The sequence below is a fragment of the Notothenia coriiceps genome, unplaced genomic scaffold, assembly GCF_000735185.1.
Source record: "Notothenia coriiceps isolate Sejong01 unplaced genomic scaffold, NC01 NC01_scaffold00026094, whole genome shotgun sequence".
NCBI lineage: Eukaryota > Metazoa > Chordata > Actinopteri > Perciformes > Nototheniidae > Notothenia > Notothenia coriiceps.
Genome location: NW_011358795.1, coordinates 223538 through 243085, shown reverse-complemented (window position 1 = coordinate 243085; position 19548 = coordinate 223538). Strand labels below are relative to the sequence as shown.

The 19548-nt window shown below is 41.1% G+C and overlaps 1 protein-coding gene across 1 annotated transcript; it reads left to right on the top strand.

The window, feature by feature from the left end:
- Positions 1-6886: 6886 nt before the first annotated feature.
- loxl1 (lysyl oxidase-like 1) lies at positions 6887-18912 on the top strand. The gene is made up of 6 exons (XM_010783941.1): positions 6887-8530; positions 12015-12123; positions 13140-13277; positions 17753-17909; positions 18453-18548; positions 18793-18912. Exons 1-6 carry the CDS (start codon positions 7288-7290, stop codon positions 18910-18912), a joined length of 1863 nt encoding a protein of 620 aa, XP_010782243.1. The 5' UTR covers positions 6887-7287.
- The last annotated feature ends 636 nt before the right edge of the window (positions 18913-19548 follow it).

The following is a 19548-nucleotide window of genomic DNA, read 5'->3' as shown; positions in this document are numbered from 1 at the left end:
ATATATTTGCCATTTGATAACGACCTAACACAATAAAACCTACAATCAAACTTCTTCACAAGTACTGGAAACCTTTATGCATGGGTTCAAGCTGTTTTATATGGAATGAATACAATTGGGATGTTTGCAAGACCAGTGGCAGTCATTATAATACAACTACCTACGTTATCATTGGAACATTGAAGGAATTGTGCATACTAAAGTTGTGTAAAAATGGACTGGCATTTATATCACACACACTTGGAAGCAATTTTTATAACCAATTCAATTACCAAGCGTTATTTAAAATGGCAAAAGTTAGCATTTCATTAGTTAAGGACGTAAAACTGAGTTACAGGGTTCTGTGTAGTATGTCCCTTGTGTTGAAGCTTTTACTGGATTAAATCAGAGTTTAAGCAAACTTCAGCAATTCTGTTCAGATCTTGTTGGATTTTGATGATGATTCGTAGAAAATGGTTAATGGAAAAAAGCCTGTTTTCTTGTAATGTTTATTAGGGGGGTTACATTACAAGAAAAACTGATGACTTGGATAAAACAAAAGAAATCACCTTGATACAATGTGTTCACCATGCTGCAAATGTTTTGTTATTGTTAGCTAGCTGTAGCTGATACAATCTGACTGAACTAATTGCAGGCTAGAAATGAGAAGCTTGAGATGGGTCTATCACTATTTGAAATCACACACCAATTTAAAAAATAACAAAGATGTCCCAGTCCAATCTGCTCTTAGCTGAGGTATTGCATCACAATAATGGCATGGTAGCATTGCCCTCTAAGAGATAATTCACTCCACTCCTTCTCAAATCCATTGAACGCAGGCGTTCCATTATTTCTGTACATTATTGTGTTTGAGTGTGCCTGCCTTTGTATCTGTGCAGAGGAGGGCCTTTGATGACTCTTTCTCCTTGAACAATATCAAACGGAGGTGTGAGATGATTTCAAATGCAGCCTGTTGTCTGTGTCTTTGCTCTGTATCCCAGCTCAGCCAGCATCTGATAACCAGTTGTTTTGCCTGGAAAAGTAAAAGAGATGTGGAGACACCAGCACACAACACATCTGTGGAGACGGCTCTCTGGGGACCAGCTGTGGATATCTGGAGCTAATTGAATAGGCTGCTCTAACAAATGTAAAGGCTCCTCTTTCTTTGGAAAACACATGACAATGGAATTCTCCCTCTTGCATCACTTTCCCCCGCGCACACCACCTTCCCCATCCTAACTTTGTTTCCCCTCTTTTCCTCTTTGCTCGATATCTCCCAGCAGTCATCATGGTGCATAGCGTGTGCCCACAGACAAGCGGTAGGCGCTTACTATGCCAGTCACTTCCTTCCATCTCCATGTCCCTGTGAGACCTAATTGATATTCCAAAGCGGAGTTGAAGCTGCATCTCAGGCTCACCTTAGTCATTAGTGAGCCCCACAGGGCTGTTTGCATTATAATCTCTGATTTAGATTGCGTGTTGCCTCTGTGTCCTTCCCTCGAGGTAGAGCTGTATGTGCAAAAGGCCACCGTCGTAGGGCATCCGAGCTCAAATTAGCCCCCGCCTCTGAAGTTTGCAGTCGACGGCGAGGGTGACAGGTCGTGAACTCACGCTTTAACAGGCAGATCAGATGAGCAGATGAATATCCCCCCGAGTTCTGTCACAATGTGTGAGGGAGTGAACACCACCACCGGAAGGTCCTTCTGGACATTTGTATAATAAAGGGAGGAAAGTGCTCATCAAATCAGGCTTATTTATGGATGGAGCATGAGAGGAATGACAAAGCTTTGGGATATACAGATGCATACTGGAGTAGTCTGTATGGATTCCTGAGCCAGCTTTGTGAATGCACATCTGGGCTTTGCTCAATGGCACGTTGTTTTAATTAGCCTGCTACACTCTGGTTGATTTTTCCTCAGTGTAACATACCCATCAGCATCAAACAAGCACAGCTATCCCCCACAGCTCTTGGTTCCCTTGGCTAACTTAAGAGTTTAACATCAATCACATCACTTCCCCCCCCTAAAGTGTCAACGCTGTGGGGAATGCAGCTATTGTCAAAGAGATGTACCTTTCAGGCAATTATCTCTCTGTGTCCTCCCTCCTCCATCCTTACACAAGGGTTTCGACTATTAGGTCAAACACATACTGAGACTGAATAATCCTCCCTCTTGGCACGTTGTCTCATACAATTCATGTGTAAGTGAAGCCATAATTACAGCTGCAATAGGTAATAAGACTTTCTTCAGGCAAATATGTTGCGTCTCTCCGAAAATAGGAGAGACGTACAGTATGACCTTTTTACATGACTTTCAACTTGTTTTTTGGCTTTCATGTATTGTCGGTCCTACATTTACTCCTCTTTGATGATCCAATTGATTACCAGAAGAAACTAATGTAAGCAGCGTTACTCTGTCCAAAACAATCCCACTGGGAACAATCAGGAAAACATTGGCACTTAGATCTTTACAGTAATATGTAGGAAGGGAGTTGGAGGCCTGTTTTAATTGATATGACGGGAGAATACCATATACAACACACGGGGTTTTAGCCTTACACATGCAAACATGTTGCTGTAATGTGTACTATGAATCAAGTGGTATCATCTAACAAGATCTACTGAGCTGCAGGCTGTGTCTCGTAATATTGAGCTTTAGCCATAACATAACTTCACAGCAATCATTTAGGACCTCACGTCTATAACTGACATTACAAATACGCTCCAAGAAAAATTCCAAAATGAAATAAGCTCTTCCACAGCGCACTAAGAGTGAAGGAAATAATCCTTCCTTTCGTGTCTCTTTTAGAAGGGAGATCACCAGGTTCATTTGGATGTTGTGCTAAGAAGGCAAGGCAAGTTTATTTATATAGCACTTTTCAACACAAGGCAATTCAAAGTGCTTTACAAAAAATGAAAGACATTAAGAAAATGGCATTTAAAATCAGTCATTAAAAAGAAAAGCTAATAAAATAAACATTAAAAGAAAAAATACATGGATAAAGGTTACAGTGCAGTCTAAGATATGAATAGTTCAATTAAAAGCAGCGACAAAAAGAAAAGCCTTCAGCCTGGATTTAAAAGTAGTAAGAGTTGCAGCGGACCTGCAGGTTTCTGGGAGTTTGTTCCAGATATTTGGAGCATAATAACTGTACGCTGCTTCTCCATGTTTAGTTCTGACTCTGGGGACAGAAAGCTGACCAGTCCCTGAAGACCTGAGAGATCTGGATGGTTCATCATTTAGCAGGAGGTCAGAAATGTATTTTGGGCCTAAACCATTCAGTGCTTTATAAACCAGCAGCAGTATGTTGAACTCTATTCTTTGACACACAGGAAGCCAGTGAAGAAGGGAGAAATATTTAAATGATTTCGTGATTGAAGGCATTTTTATCGTTTCTGCCTCCCGGGATCTGATACTGAGCCAAGAACAGAGTGCAGGTGCCTGATGACTCCCCTTGAATGAAAATGGAATTAATGGAAAGCAGGTGGGTACTTCAAAGGCTCACTGCTCCAGCGGTATGGCCAAATGTGGCTCTCAACCGCCAACATCAGCTGTTGTCTCTTCCGTGTTGAAGTTAGCATTGTGAATGGAAATAATTAGTTCACATTAGAGACAGTGCAGAGTAACGCAGCTGAAAGACGAGATATGATGTGTTCCTGTAGTGTCAGGAGTTATTTGCGGGGTCAAACTACAGACTTGGGTTTGTGATCTTTTGTAACTATTTTTGTAATAATATTTATAATGGTATAAGTCAGTAAACTATATGTTGGTTTTTACTCTTGCACTGTCTGCTTTACTGCACTAATAAACTCCTTTTACTTGAGCCATGTTTGAATAATGTTACTTAACTTAACACTTGCATGAACAAGTGAACGTTCCTAAACAACTAAGGCACATTACCTCGTGTTTGGATTTAATTCGATTTTTTAAAAACCCGAACATGACCCAAAAAGTATTTGCATAATAGCTGGAAATGTTCCATAGAAAACGCAGCCGCAGCAATCTTTTAATGTTTCTCCAGCAGATTACAGATGGGAAGGAAAGCTGTAGGAAAACAAAACGCTGAACGTGTCAAATTCCAAACCGTCCTCAGGAAGTGGTTTATCATTACATTACATGTTACTTGTTAGACGCTTCTATCCAAAGTGACTTACATACTCAATACTGTGGGCAATCCCCCACAGGAGCAATTTGGGGTGAAGTGTCTTGCCCAGGGACACAACGACATGCTGACTGCAGTGGGGTTTGAACCTGTGCTTGATCCGAACACCAACGCTCTATCCACTGCGCCACACGCCTCCGTATCATCATGTCTGACATTGAATACTCAAACATGGCCATTACAGAAGTCTCCATTTTTAACAATTTATTTGCTGGAACGTAGCTTCATTCTTCTCCACACTGAACACACATTCAGGATGTATTTAGTTTGTACCGGATATATAATATTCTGTTCTCGAGCAACCAACTTAAATCCTGCAGTTGTTTCAGTATGATCTTCATCTAGCTTTTGTTATAAGACAATTCCCTTTTGGAATGAGGAGGGATCAAATAAGCTATATAAATATATATTGCAAAATGCAACTCTTTCAACATCTGACAGCTGCAAAGTTTAAGATGTGTTTCTATTAAAAAAAGCTTTTTCTCAGTAATTATGATATCTTGTCTCTTTATTTGATTTTGTGTTGTCAGCTGTCAAAATTACCGTGAAGTCTGCACTGCGCAAAACCAGTTTCCAGAGAGAACAGGCATCTCTTTTGACAGATCACAGTTATATCTTCCCTTATTAAAAGCATTTTTAACATCTGTTCAAAGAAACGTGTCAGTTTGATAACAACATTGTGTTTGGTCCTAGTTGTCTGGCAACACTGATATCATTTGTCTTCATCTTGTTGCAAACATATTATCTCAGTTTAGACTTGTATTCAATTTCTGTCCAAAATATTTAATCCATAAAGATTCTCCATTTGAAAACCCAGATAAGTTGGTTTTAACATCACACAGGAGAACTTCTATCCGTACCTCCATTGACTCAGAAGATGAATGTAGTTCTAAGAATATAAGAGCATCCCTATCTTTGATTCTGCAGTTAAAGGTTGCTCTCAGCAGGGTACCTACTCCCTGGGCTTCCCTTCTGTGCTGCATAGTCACTCAGATCAATGCGTTCTTTCACCAAACTTCACAGAGTACAAGGTGTTTCCAGCAGAAAGGAGACACACACAGCAGTCTCACAAAAACAACCAACCTTGCCTCACAACTAATCTCTATGGAATGTTTCAGCAAAAGTATTTCAAGGCATTTTGAGGCTCTCTGTTGGTCTGCCTCTTTAAAACAGCCATTTCTGCCCTTTCGAAGGAAAGCCCCTGGGATCAATCTGTAATTAAGAAAGAAAACCTCAAGCTTAATACAGCGGGGAAGAAAAAAAAATAGATGTAAAAAAACAAATGCAAGAGTACGGGGTGATAGACAAGACTGATCTGAAACACAGGGAGAATAATGCTTTTAAAAACACTGAACAAAGTGAGACAGTGTAAACTCAGAATAATGTAACACTGTCCCTCCTCAAGGAATTTCTCCATTTTGTGTCACATTCAAGGAAAGTCCCCTCATAAGGTATCACTGCAACATGTTAAAAACTACCTGGAGAGATGTACTTCAAAGCCCTGTCTCTTTGAAATTGTACATAAGGTGGTGTACTATGATGAGGGCTACTTGGTCAAAATGATCTTTAATCATGAATGTGTCAGTCTATTATAAATGTGTCCACAAATGAGTCATTCATAGACCCATATGAGATATTCATACATCGTAATGGTGTCATATTCATTTTGATGCACTCTGCTACACTCTCACAGCCAGCCATTTTCCCTGAAGACTTCTCACTGCATTCCATTGTGCAGGAGTGATCATGATGTAGCTTCTCTTGTGGAATTTGCCGGTTTGTTGGAGAGGGCGCAAATTGAAATCAGCATGTGTGCATCAGGTTGTTTCTCTGGATCCTGTTTCAGAGAGGCAATGTGAATGTTGAGTGCTACAGCAATGGAGGAATGTTGTTCTTTCTTTGGTCTGTCGCACATCGCGGCCGTTGCCCCATGCCAAGGAAAATACCTTGCAAACTGCTGACTTTGATAACAGGGGGAAATCTGATTCTGTCTGCGTGCACTCACTCTATCGAGGCAGGCAGTAAGCAAGCTGTTTTGAATCCCCAATGAATGTGTTTTTCTAATGACTTTTCTCTCAGAACATTTGTGTAAATAAGGGTCACACACAAAAGCACAGTTGTTTGCAGTGTTGTTTGCATGTATGCTTGTCTTTTGTGCATTCGGTATACAACAATCAGCAATGGGAATAACGGGTGGAGAGAGGTGCTGGGGATGTAATTGACTTCCATTTGATATTCCATAAATAAGTATAAACACAAAACATGTCCATTATAACTGCTCATGTGTTGCAAACGTCACATTACTGTACAGTAATATCAATTTATAAAATGTTTAACAGTAGGATGAAGTCTAAAATCTTGTTTTATATTGTTAGAAACTGCGTTACTATGGTTCTATGACATAATGTGTTCCCAACTGCACTTGGGTATTATACTTTTAAAGGTTTTAATGCCATGAATAAACATAACAACACTTTGAAACACCTGTTAAAATACAGGCCATGTTGTAACTACATATGTGCATACTGTACATAATGAGAAGAGAAAGCAAAGCCCTTGTGAGGCAAAGTGAGATGTGTTACATGTCTGAATGCCTTTGCAGGCGGTAATGTTGACTCTGGAAGCTTCATGGAGCCCTGGCTGCTGCAGGCCAGGAAACATCACTCGCACTAGGGCCATGTGGGACCTCTCCTTAAAAAAGTTTCAGATTTTCTTTTTTCACAACCCATTGTAAGCAATCAGGCAAATAGAAGCTTGCAGTGCACAGTCGCTTCTTTCCAGGAGGCAGAGAGCAATGCTCAGTCTACTGACAGGAGAGCCAGCAGACCGACAAGAAGTCAGGACATATTCTCATAGCAGAAACAGACGGTAACACCAGCAGTGGGTTTTCTGAAGCCCACTTTTGCTCTCCTGGGTGTGATTGCTCCTGAATGCACATTCAAACTATTCTACTGCTCCCACCAAAGATCTGCAGATGCACTCAAATCCAAGCTTATTATTCAACCCTGCCTCTGTCTCAAGACTCCCACAAAAGCTGTACCCGCGGGAAGAGGATACACATGTTTTATTGACAGAGCTACAGGTGGTTTGAGTTTGAGCTGTTGGGTTTTTTCCTGTGTGGTAAGCTGAGGCGTCTTTAGAGCCAGTATGTTGCCTATTGTTGTGGCATGTTTGGTATTCTTCCTGTTGGGCTCGGGTCAGGCTCAGGCTCAGGTTGCCACACAGACTCAGGGGGAGAGCCAGAGTCGTGGCCAGGGGCAGGACAGCTCTGCCAACCCTTGGAGGCAGATGATTCAGTGGGAGAACAATGGACGACTGTTTAGCCTGCTGAACAGTGGAACTGAATACGTACCCGCAGGGGCCCAGGAAAGAGGTCCCAGGGTGGTTGTGGCAGACACTCAGCCACGCTCTTCACGTAGACCTCAGGGAGGCAATGTCCGCCGACAAGCTCCATCAAGAGGGTCCTCTGAGACTGTCCGTGGCCAGGCAAGGCATCCTTTTGGCTTTGGACAAGTTCCTGATAACTGGAGACAAACTGCAGGCAGCACAGGGGGCGGCCAGTTCCAAGGATCCACTGGCACTCGCCTCAGGCCATCCACAGGCTCTTCATCGTCATCATCATCATCATCCTTTTCTTCATCTTCTTTTATACCATCCTACCCACAAAACCCATTTCCTCAACAACCTCCTTTCCAACAAGTACCTTATGATCCTAGTTTTGTAGAAGGGCCAGTCAGGAGCTACGAGCCACCTTTTCAGCCTGTTGCCGGTGGAGGATTTGGTGGGGGAGCATATGTCGGTGGAGCATATGGTACTGGACCGGGGTACACTCAAGAAGGGTATGGTACTGGACCCGGGTACACTGGAGGAGGGTATGGTACTGGACCCGGGTACACTGGAGGAGGGTATGGTACTGGACCCGGTTACACTGGAGGAGGGTATGGTGGTGGTCAGCCCCAAGTGTTCCCAGGCTCTCCTTCTGATGTTTCTGAAGATGGCTACCGCTACTACCAGCCTTATGGCTATGGGCCAAATCCTGTGGTGCCTGCCCGTGCAGCCCAACCTGCCCGTGCAGCCCAACCTGCCCAACCACCGTTTGCAGATGGTCTGGACCACAGATACTCCCACAGTATCTTCAATGCGGAGACTGGTCAGGCTGTACCTGCTGTACCTGCCCCTGAATTCAACCAGGCATTTCCTGTGATAGTGGACAGGACAGGAGCAGCTGGTCAACCACAAATCAGGAGCCCTCAGTATGAGCAGCTTCCTCCATTTGGAAGACCCCAGCCTCCTGTGGCGCAGCCCATTCCTCAAGCCAGAAGTTCTCCAAACTCCGGCATCGAGAACCCCAACGTAAATGTCGGGAGTGTGTACCGGCCAGAACAGAGAGGTATGGTAAGCTTTATGGTTTGGGTTTTTTGAACTACCACAATGTATCCATTACTTCAAATGTTGAAGATATCAGTAGAAGCTGTGAAATGTGGATGGGAGATTTCGAATCATGTGTTTGAAGAAAAGTCGGCATCTGAAATATTTAACATTTTCAGTGGAAAGAGGAGACACATGTTCACTTGTAGGGATTCTCCCAAAGGTATTTCTGTTTTTGATCAGATTTATGTCTGATGCTGAGACATGAATATAAAATGTGTAGACCCTAACCCCAACTGAGGGGAATACAAAGTTTACATTTCCTTTAAGCACATACTGTAGTCATCTTTTTTCCAGTATTCTTCTTACATTTGATCAGATATCTCCAGCAAACAGAATGAAACGGCTGCTTACAATTCAGCCTGTTCTTCAGTTTAAAAACACACCAAATTGGACACAAGGTTCATCTTTTCCCACTTGTATAGTTATTGAAACCAGGTGTTGAGCGAAGCCCTGCCCGTGTACAAAGAGCACACACAGGAACCACTGTGTTTTCTGTGGGGAGTTCTATGCTACACAAAAGTTGACTCGTTGACGCCGTGTGCAGAGTTGGGTAATGGTGGTGGTGACCTCATTGGGGGTCTGGTAACAGGGGGTGTTGGTGGGGTCTGGCTGCGTCCTGGGCTTGAGGACACCAGAGGGAAAACTAGGGAGGGGGATACAGTACTTCACCACTCCCTGAGGGGGAGGGGGAACATGGAAAGTCCCTGTAATGGGGTCCATTGCTTCTTCAAAATCCAAGAAATACTTAAGTCAGAATTATTAGGCCAAGTATGAGTGACGATAGCATATATTCACTTAAACATTTAAGGTACTATGAAGTAGAAAGCTCATTGTTAATGCTGAGAAAAGAATGCAAACATGAGAAGTTTTTCTATGTTCTGAGCTGAGAGAAAATAAGTACCTCCAAAAGACTTCTCTGACTCTTAATAATGAAGATTTACTTTAAATTATACTACTCAATATTTTGTGCTGCAGTTTCTATCAGAAACTATAAAGCTTGGAGCCATACAGTACAGAAAGCATGTGTGCAGATGCCATAGTGAGACAGTAATCATTGTGATAAATATTCAGCTATTGATAGCTGTTGAATAACTCACATTTATATTGCACTGCTTTATGGCAAGTCATTTTGGCTTTTATAGTTTAATCATGACTACTGTGATCTACACGTTTAAAATTCACCTAAAGTAACTACACAGGCATATATATTAACCATATTCATTCATTTATTTTAAAACCTTTTTAAAGCCACCATTGCGTTGTAAGGAAGTAAAGTACATATGAAACACTATATGTGTCAGACATTGTCGATCCCCCTCATTCCTTATCGGGCAAACTGATGAAGGATATTCTTCAACAATGAGTTCTGTTTGAGATTCTATTCAAGGGGATGAATCCGATCAGTTCAGAAGGGTATGTTACTGAGGGTTGGTAGTACTCTAGTCCAGTCGCTGCTGGAGGGACCTTACACTGTGCAGCCTTGGTAAATGTATGCACACCTTGAGTGTAGTTTCTGAAAGCAGTGATCTTGCTGTTTTTGTATTAAAACATGTATGATGGTAAATATGGGACGAAGAAGTTTGCATATTGTCAAGACCAATTGCCCTTTCTACCCACACTCTCATATTCCCTGACAAAGCCACACACAGTCATATGTGAGAGTGATTAGACGTAAGATTAGTTCATTAAGGCAGAGCTGTATTACAAAATAATGCAAAGAGTAAAAAATACTACCAGGCAAAAGTGGCTGTGATATACTCTATATTTAATTATTGAACGCTGTTGTGATTTTCATTTTTAAACTGACCTCAATGAACATGAAGTATTCTAATCTATCAGTCTCCTGCAGCTAACCGCCAATAGCTTAAAGCAGGAGTGTCTGGAGAGGGAGCCCTCATGTCTTTTGTTATGCTTTATTAGATGGTATAAAAAGCACCACAAGATTCAGTTTCCTTTCTCCTTGCCCCACTTAGAGTGTAATGTGTGGCTTTGTCACATGCTGCCGAGAGCTGATCAGCTTTGGCTTCTCAATACACTTTATCCCTCTGAAAGAGACCCAATTTTCGCATTTCAAAAGATTAGGAGGCAGAGAACAAAGCCTTCCTAGGGTGAGGAGAAAAAAACGAGGTTGTGAGTGCTTTCAGAAAACCTCTGCGTTATGCGCTGGACTTACAGGGTTTACGTAGCCTACCCCAGGAAGCTCCCCCCTCTCTTTGACTTAGAGAGAGCTGTCATATAGGATGTTTTACACAATGCCCACAAAGGCAAAGCTTTTATTTTCGACTTGCAGCTGGGGAGGTAGGCAACTTCCTATCTGGTTGCCATAAACAGACTGTATCTAAAGCCTTTCATGTTGATCCAAAATAGGAACAACTGCAATATTTCATCATTTCATATTGCTTTATTTGTAGGATTGAATTATTACTTCTAGACTTAGAGGTCAGATGTTTGACTTTAACAAGCTCAAATTAAAGTGTGTCTGGCCTGTGAACTTAACAAAGAGGGGTGATAAGCAATTGCCAGAGACCCTTGCTGGCTTGGCCTTTAGTGGGAAATGGAGAGAAAGACATTCACTGTGACAAGTCAGGCCTGGCGTTGTTACTTGTTCCTCAGGTTTGTGACAGACCTGGTCAGTGGTGCACTTTACAAAACAGCAGTGTTTTCAAATCCCTGTTGTTTTTGCCCTGGCTCGTACGTTCTCCCTTTCTGGCTCTCTGTCTGGCTCTCTAGCTGTATCTCTTCATCTCTGTCACGAGAGACAGACTGGCAAAATCCAAAGTCTGAAAAACACAGACTGCATTGCAACAACCTCTCTTGTGATACTGTAGATCAGGAATCCTAGTCATCTTACATACATACTAGTCATTCTTTATTTTACGGTTACAATGAAGTGACATGTTTGCATAAAGATCAGTGCACAACTGCACATGGAAGAACAAATCATTAGGAAAACAGTTATTGGTATACAAGTTTTTCCTTTTTGCAACTCTTATGCTCTCTCATCCGTGTCTGGCAGGCCTATTAAGCAAAAGTGTTATTAGAAAACCGTGATAATAATCTGAAAGGATCCGTTATCAGTGGCCTAAGGCTCTCTTTCTAGTGCCCCACTCTTGATCCAGTGCCCATGTGACACGCTATCCCCCAATAAGTATCACCATAAAGACTCCATTAATAAAAAGATGAGTTCCTCTGTTTCTGGGCTTTGCACTGGCAATGACAGGAATGGCTGCAATGAAAAGAGATGCTTAACAGATCATTGGATCATTAAAGTAAATCTTAACAATGCTTTATTTGTTTGAGTCTAAAACTGTCTAATCCAATTAGTAATCACTCTTTTATTTTCACCATTTGAAGCAGGTTTGTTTGATTTCGAAGAAAATGACTTTTTGGAGTAACTTTGAGTGTAAGGCATTATATGGTGAGCATTGTGTCTTCCATTACAGGTTTGCCTGACCTTGTTCCTGATCCAAACTATGTCCAGGCTTCCACATACATCCAGAGAGCCCACATGTATTCTCTCCGCTGTGCTGCTGAAGAAAAATGTCTTTCAAGGTAAACACAATTCTGTATGTCCTTCTGCTGGCCTGTGTTTATTTATTCATGCATGTATTTAGTTTCTTAATGGGTTCAATCTAATGTCATGGTATCACAAATATTTGTGTCCCTTTGGGTTCTGTTTTCATGTTAAAGTTATAATGTCATAAATGTTGTTATTGAATGTGCTAATAATGGTTTGTGGCTCAGTGGTAAGCACACATACAGATATCCAATTGAGGTATATTAAACAACACAATGTAGCCCCCTGTGTCCTGTCCATATTTAACCCTGCTTTAGACCATGCATTTACAGAGAATAGTTTTTATGAAAGACTAACATCATTTATAAGCTGTTTTACCTTTGGGTAGCATTACCCAGCAAGTGAACCATCCACAATTGCAACGTAGCCACAGGAATATACGGTTAAAAAATGTACCAACTGCACAACATTAGAACTGAATCCTGGTCACCTTTGGGGAAACAGACTGTTGTTACTTTCATTTCTCTGTGTTGGTGGATGGCATCCCCTGAGCCTCAAACCTAGGCCCTTTGCACTAAAGACACTATTGAAATTGTGAAAGTGTGCTGTCCCCACGGCTACTCTATTTGCCCTCTTCCCATCACAAGCACAGCCATCGCTCAAAGCCCTTTCATATCCTGTCTGAGTTTGCAGCAATCACCGACAGATGGGCTGTTGTAATTTGCAATACACTCCAATGTCAACAACAGCCGCAAGATGAATGGCTTAGATCTTCAGTGGTATTGTGAACTCGAGGTTGTTCCTCAGTAAAAGTGAATTGTGCTACAGAATCTCCTCATGTTGAATCAGTGTATTTGGAGAGATGGTTGTAATCTGTACAGTAGAATAAATGATTAAGTAGATATGCTTCTGCTTTCAGTCCTGTCCAGTCCCACTCCTGTTTTCTTTCCTTGTCTTAGTAATGAGAAACAGGCATGACGACATTCTTTTTTAAGCAACTTGTGCTGTTTCCCTCACTGATTTGGTCCTGATGTATGTGTCCGTTATCCAGCTCCGCCTATGGGCCTGAGGTCACCGACTACGATGTAAGGGTCCTGCTGCGATTCCCACAGAGGGTGAAGAACAAGGGGACTGCCGACTTCATGCCTAACAGGCCACGTCATACCTGGGAGTGGCATAGCTGTCATCAGTAAGTACCGATACAAAAACAGATTTCACCCAATCAGATAAATGGGCTTTTGTCTCTGTGGTATTAGCTGTTGCAGTATCCAGCTATTTGGCACATTAATGTCAGCTCAATTTGATTTTTTTTGGAACAAATGTCTGTAGACTGGTTTATGCTGATCATCTTTCCCATTAAAAGGTTATTCCACTGTTACAAAAGAGACAGATTGTCAGATCTAATAGTGAAATGCCTGATGTAACTGAATTTGTTACATACATACCATGAATATGAGTCATATTTAATTAATGTATTGAATTATGATGGATGACGATTTGCAATTCTGGGCTGATCTGGATGAGCAAAGACACAGAGTACATCCAAGTAAGTTTTATTTAAATAGCCCGCTATCAGAAAATTATAAATCTGCCTCAAGGGGCTTTTCAATCTCTACAGCATATCATACCCGATGTCCTAAGACCATTGAATTGGTTAGGGAAAAGTGCCTTAAAAGGGAAGAAATGAAGGAAACCTCTGCAACTTATGAAGGATCGTTTTCTTTTGACTGCTGAAATGTAATCTAGCTGTTCGTCATCTCTCGCTATGCGGACATGCTTGTACTAGATGGTGTGGGTACAGAATGGATCAACAGAGCACTGAGTTCATGTCCAATAAGTTGATGTGGCACATGGCAATGTCATTTGGCCAGACATAAATGCAGATTAGCTGTCATAGAGCCCTATAAGATCCATAGTGTGCCCTACAGGGATATGCAGCATGAAAAGACAAGCCTTGCATTGGTTAGCCGAGAAAGCACACATATGATTCTGTAGTCTTAAAAGGAACCTATGGAGTTGATTAGCGTGCCAACCATGTGTGAAATAATATAAAAACGATAAAATACTCCACATTACATGAAGAATAATGGTGTATAGACATGTGGGTTTGATCAATTTAGCGAGCTTATTTCTCATTGTGCCTTTCATGGTGAACAGATTTCAGTTGTACTTGCCAGTCGTGGCTCTGGGGGACTGCTGATGAGGTGATTTTGGGGTTATCGTCAGTGTTTGATGGCATTGTATTCCATCGACTGCATTTTATCTGAATTTCAGCTACAGTAGTTCGCCCACTGACGATAGTGCCAGGCTCTGCTTTACTACCCTCCTCTTAGAGGAATGTTGACTGGCCGTTAGGAGATTGGCTGTGTTGTTGCTGTTTGACATCAGTCTGCATTCGCACAGTGGTTCCCAGGAGGCGGAAAGCCAAGACAATCATTCGACAATGGCAAATCAATGCAGTTTTCCCGTCAATCTGTGGCGCCAAATCACACAGCTGCTAAAGGATGATGGATATGGGTTACTGGGACAAAGTGTTTGTTAACAAAGAAATCTCTTTAGGGGAAGAAAATCTCTAGCCCAGATTCTCACAATAAACTTTCCTGCCCTACATTTCTGTTAAAGAAGCCGTGGAGTTGACAGTCTTGCTTTTCATTACAGTCACCCTTATATTTCTCTCTGGAGTAATAGAAGAAGGGAAGGGAACAGCCTCTCTTGAGTATCATGGTGCCAAGAAAATGTTGGAATTCTGTATGTTTTTGCACAAATGAGGACAACGAAATCCATGTAGAACATATTTGTTTATGCCAATCAGTGCAGGAAACAAGTGGGAGTCATTATAATGCTGTATTTATTTTTGTAGGAGTTTTTGTGGGGATCACGCATAAGTTAATTATAAAGTTCTTCAACTATGTTTGTCTCGGTCCCTTACGGCATAACTGTATGAAAGTATGTGACCTTTGTGGTCAGAGATCATGGCTGCTATTTGTGCAGGTGCTTGGACATTTGTATTCATATCCTGCTTGCACATTGTGAACGGTGTATGTCATGCCACTGCTAAGTACTTCTCAAAGACTTAAGTTCCCTGTAATTTACAGCAACCCAAGCTGTGATCTGAGAAAAAGTCTTGTTTGTGGCAACACCAGTGGAAAATTACTCATGGCTTCGAAGAAGGAATGGAATGTTTTGTATACTACGATTACAAATTATTCTAGTTAAATCCTCTATGTGTTCTTGCAACACTGCATTCTCTGTAGTTGACATAGTCGGCGAGGGGATCCAGAAAAATCGAGGGTCCCTTCCAGGCACCTCGTAATCCAGCACCTCCCACTCTCTGTCTTTTTCTCTGCACCCCGCACCCTTTCTTTCTATTTCACACACACATACACACACATATATGGTTGATAATCATCATGCTGTAGATAATCATCTCAAGCCACTGAATTGAATGCCAGTTTGGGGAACACCAACAAAGACTGTTATTCAACCTTCAAGGCCCTCCTTTATATACATGTGATCAGATATACTGTCACACGTATTGAAAAAATTGCATGCGTGCTTACGTGGCCCACATAAAATAAGCCTGTACACTCTGCCATGTATATTTGCATGTTAACAGAGACAGAACAGTAATGTATGCCCTAGTCTCAATGCATACAGTGTTCGGCAGCTGATAGTAACTGACAGGTTTCTACCTGGTAGCAGCTCATAATTAGTTGCCTCTCCTTTGGAAAGAATGAGTCCTTGAATGGTCACTGGCTCCATTAGGGGAAAGTACCTATATTTCCTTCAATCTTTAATGAGTGTTCCAGTAAAAGCTGTCGCTACGTGGAATCATTAGCCATGAAGCAAGGCGAAAGGCAATATTTATATAGTCCGAGTTGGTCTGAATGTGTAAGATTCAGTGCTTACATCGCCCACTGCAACGACGTAAGCCAACAGCAATTAAATATACTGGATAAAGCAAATAAACAATCAAAGGATAATGGAAATAAAAACTTTCAATAACTACAAAAAGGTGGAATTACATTTGTAATTTCAAACTGTAATTTGGGGAATATTGTCATATTGATTTTTGTATCTAAAATATAAAGAGTTTAGCTATTGGGATCAATTTAGTATTAGAAAGGTTGTTGTCAATTGTGTTGGATTGGGGACATTTTGTCCTTGCTAAAAGTTGCTAAACTTTGTTATTTATTGATAAGGAATTTTGACAACATGAAGTTAAACCGCTTTTATGCAAATAAGAGAGTTCAACCTCTCAGGCACAGCCTCTTAACACTATGGGAAGACAGGTCAACTAACACATACATACAGTAAATTCCTGCTGGCCTTCACTACACGATGAATAAAGCTGTGTCAAAAATATTTCCAAAACATTTGTTCATGTATTCCATATGACAAAAATGGCACATTGATAAAACACCAATTCCTACTACTGTAATACTGTATGTTGCTTTTTACATTGAATTGTAATTGGGGACACTTTAAATGCTTGTCAAGCTCAGCTTTTGTTAACATTGAATCAACATTGATTTAACTCTGTTCATTTGCAGGTTGAACTGTAATTTGTGGTGGTATTATGTTATACTGATAAACACCTCCTCTGAGCCTCATTAAGGTGCATTGCTAAGTTAGACTGCTAACTATGTAGCTTCTTGTCAAATACAATTGTACACACAGTAGGACCTTTGCCACCTGAGTTATGCAGACCAGAATGTTGGTTGCTATGCTACTTTATTTGTTGTGGCTGTGACAAATGATGTCATGTCTGGAAATGCTTCATGTTCACACCCACTGCCATCCATAACTATTCTGCTTGTGTATGCACCACCAACAGCGAGCCAGTTATCCTGTCGTTTATTGAGTGCTTTCAATGAGCTATAGAAAAGTAAATGTTTGCTAATGTTTCTGGAAAGGTATTTTCAGACATTTGCACATCAAGGTTCACTTTTCAGACATGTAAACTCAACAGATAAATCCCTTTAATGTATTCCTATTTTGTTCTGACCACAATAAGCAGGCTTGTAAAAAGTGAAAAGCATCCCGGGTCACTTTGACATTTGGGAGCGGTCCAAGCCATACAGCAGGTAATATTGCAGATGATTTTAAATGGACCGGCTCTTTGACAGAGTTCAGTTGAGATGATCAGTGCCCATGTGCACCCAGGCTTCCCTAAGCTGCTAAAGCTGTGCAAACAAACACACTGGGCGACACACACAGATGTGCACATACGCATGCAAATAGCCACAAGTACAAACACATCTAAATGTGCACACGCTCACACACCTCCGATCTTGCTGAGTGATACAAGCTAATTAACAACATTCATACATCATTAGGGTGTTAATGTCGTGCCTCGGCAATACTTTATTGTTGCCATTAATTAGTGTCCTTTGATACTTTATGATGTGTTCAGTCAAGGTGCAACATTACTTGTTAGCAGAAAAAGGTCAACGGGTCTATAAATCCACTGTTTGTCTTAAAAGTCAACTAAATTAGCTAAATGAAGGCAAAATGACAATGTAATTAATAAACCTAGTAAAACCATAATAAGTTCTGCTCAGAGATTGTTTCTAAAGCACACAATGAATAACAGATGACACCAGAATGAACTAAGTGTGTTGTTCCTCTTTGACTACATGCACAATCTGTTTTCTCCGACAGGCACTTCCACAGTATGGACGAGTTCAGCCACTACGATCTACTGGAGGTCAGTACAGGACGGAAAGTGGCGGAGGGACACAAGGCCAGTTTCTGTCTGGAGGACACCACCTGTGACTTTGGTCACCTGAAGCGCTATGCCTGCACCACTCACACTCAGGTAACGCAGCAAAAACAATATGTGGAGTTGTGATTTTCACCGTCATTGGGAGGTCACCAGCTCTACTCTTGGTAGACTACTTTTCATCACAAGCTTTAGCAACCCCTAGGCCAGTTTCCATCCATGGCAGTTATTCAATTATAGAGCAGCACAACTCCAAGAAGTGCTTCATTATTTACATTGTCCAGTCATTTTCTAGATTAATCCATTCATCTTTTGGTCTAGAAAATGCTATAAGATTGTTAAAAGAAAATGTCCATCCCAGTTTTCTCGAAGTCCAAATATTTGTTGTCTTTTGGTAAGTGTCTTTGAAAATCCATCTATTAAAATAATAGTAAAATTGTTATTTTCTATGATATATGTTTATATATACATTCAATATATATATGTACAATCTAATATAATATACAAGTGCACATAATTGTATCTACTGTAAATAAATCTAATATATATTTGTGTTATAACTTTTTGACCGCCTACTCGTCTTGGCACAGTTAGAGGAGATCAGTATTCCTCCTGAGCGTCTCCCCTCTGTTTCTTCAGGGTCTGAGCCCGGGCTGCTACGATACATACAACGCTGATATTGACTGCCAGTGGATCGATATCACGGATATCCAGCCTGGAAACTACATACTAAAGGTAGGAGTCAAGCTCGTGGAGAGCACAAGGTCACATTTCATGGAGGGTCTGGGCCATCAAAACAAATTGATCTGAGTTATAAAAGAGTAATTAAGTTACTGAAGTATTTAGGTTGTTTTATTTCTCTGGGTCCTAACACTTTATCACACAGGGGCATCTATTCCAAATACCTTCCTCTTCTATCACTGTTTAATGTAATGATTATGGTGTGTTGTAATTGGCCTTTTTTCCCTTTTTCTTTCAGCTCACAGTTAATCCCAAGTTTTTGGTGCTGGAATCAGACTTCACCAACAATGTGGTCAGGTGTAATATAAACTACACAGGACGGTTTGTTAGAGCATCCAACTGCAAGATAGCACAGTAAGTAACGGAGAATATACACACTAGTATCACATAGTTGGTTACCGTTTGGTAATAATTGACTGGAAGCAATCTTCTCACAATTTGCAACAGCTGGGAAATTGTTTTGCTTTTATAGAACGCCAAAGCGTAACTCAGGGTGTGTGTCGTGTTCCCACCACTGAGTTACACTGAACCGCATTACTTAGGGGCTAACCGCTAAATGCAGTTTTATGAAGTGCCTCACAGTGTTTTGAATTACTTAGTGGACTTAATAGGTGCCTGGCTGAAATATTTGATGATATAATGAATAACTTTCTCATTCTCCAGTTAAGATTCATAGCCTCTGAAACTTTCATATCCTCCCTCAAAGGGAGATGTAGTGCTGTTGAACTTTTGAATAGCGCTATTAAGGAGTGTATCATTGCACTCAGAATTGCTCTCATATCCTCTTGAAAAGACTTTATGTAGAGAGTGAGGAAAGCGTCATTAGGTTCAAGTGCTGCAGTCGGTCTCCCTTAACTCCAGCGTTACAGTGAAACACACTTAAAAATATGTTGCCCAAGCATTTTTGGACTTAATGACAGCTGAATATAATAGATAGGTACTGATGCCAATAAAATGATTACATTAGCAGATGCCATGAGCCATATTTCCATCA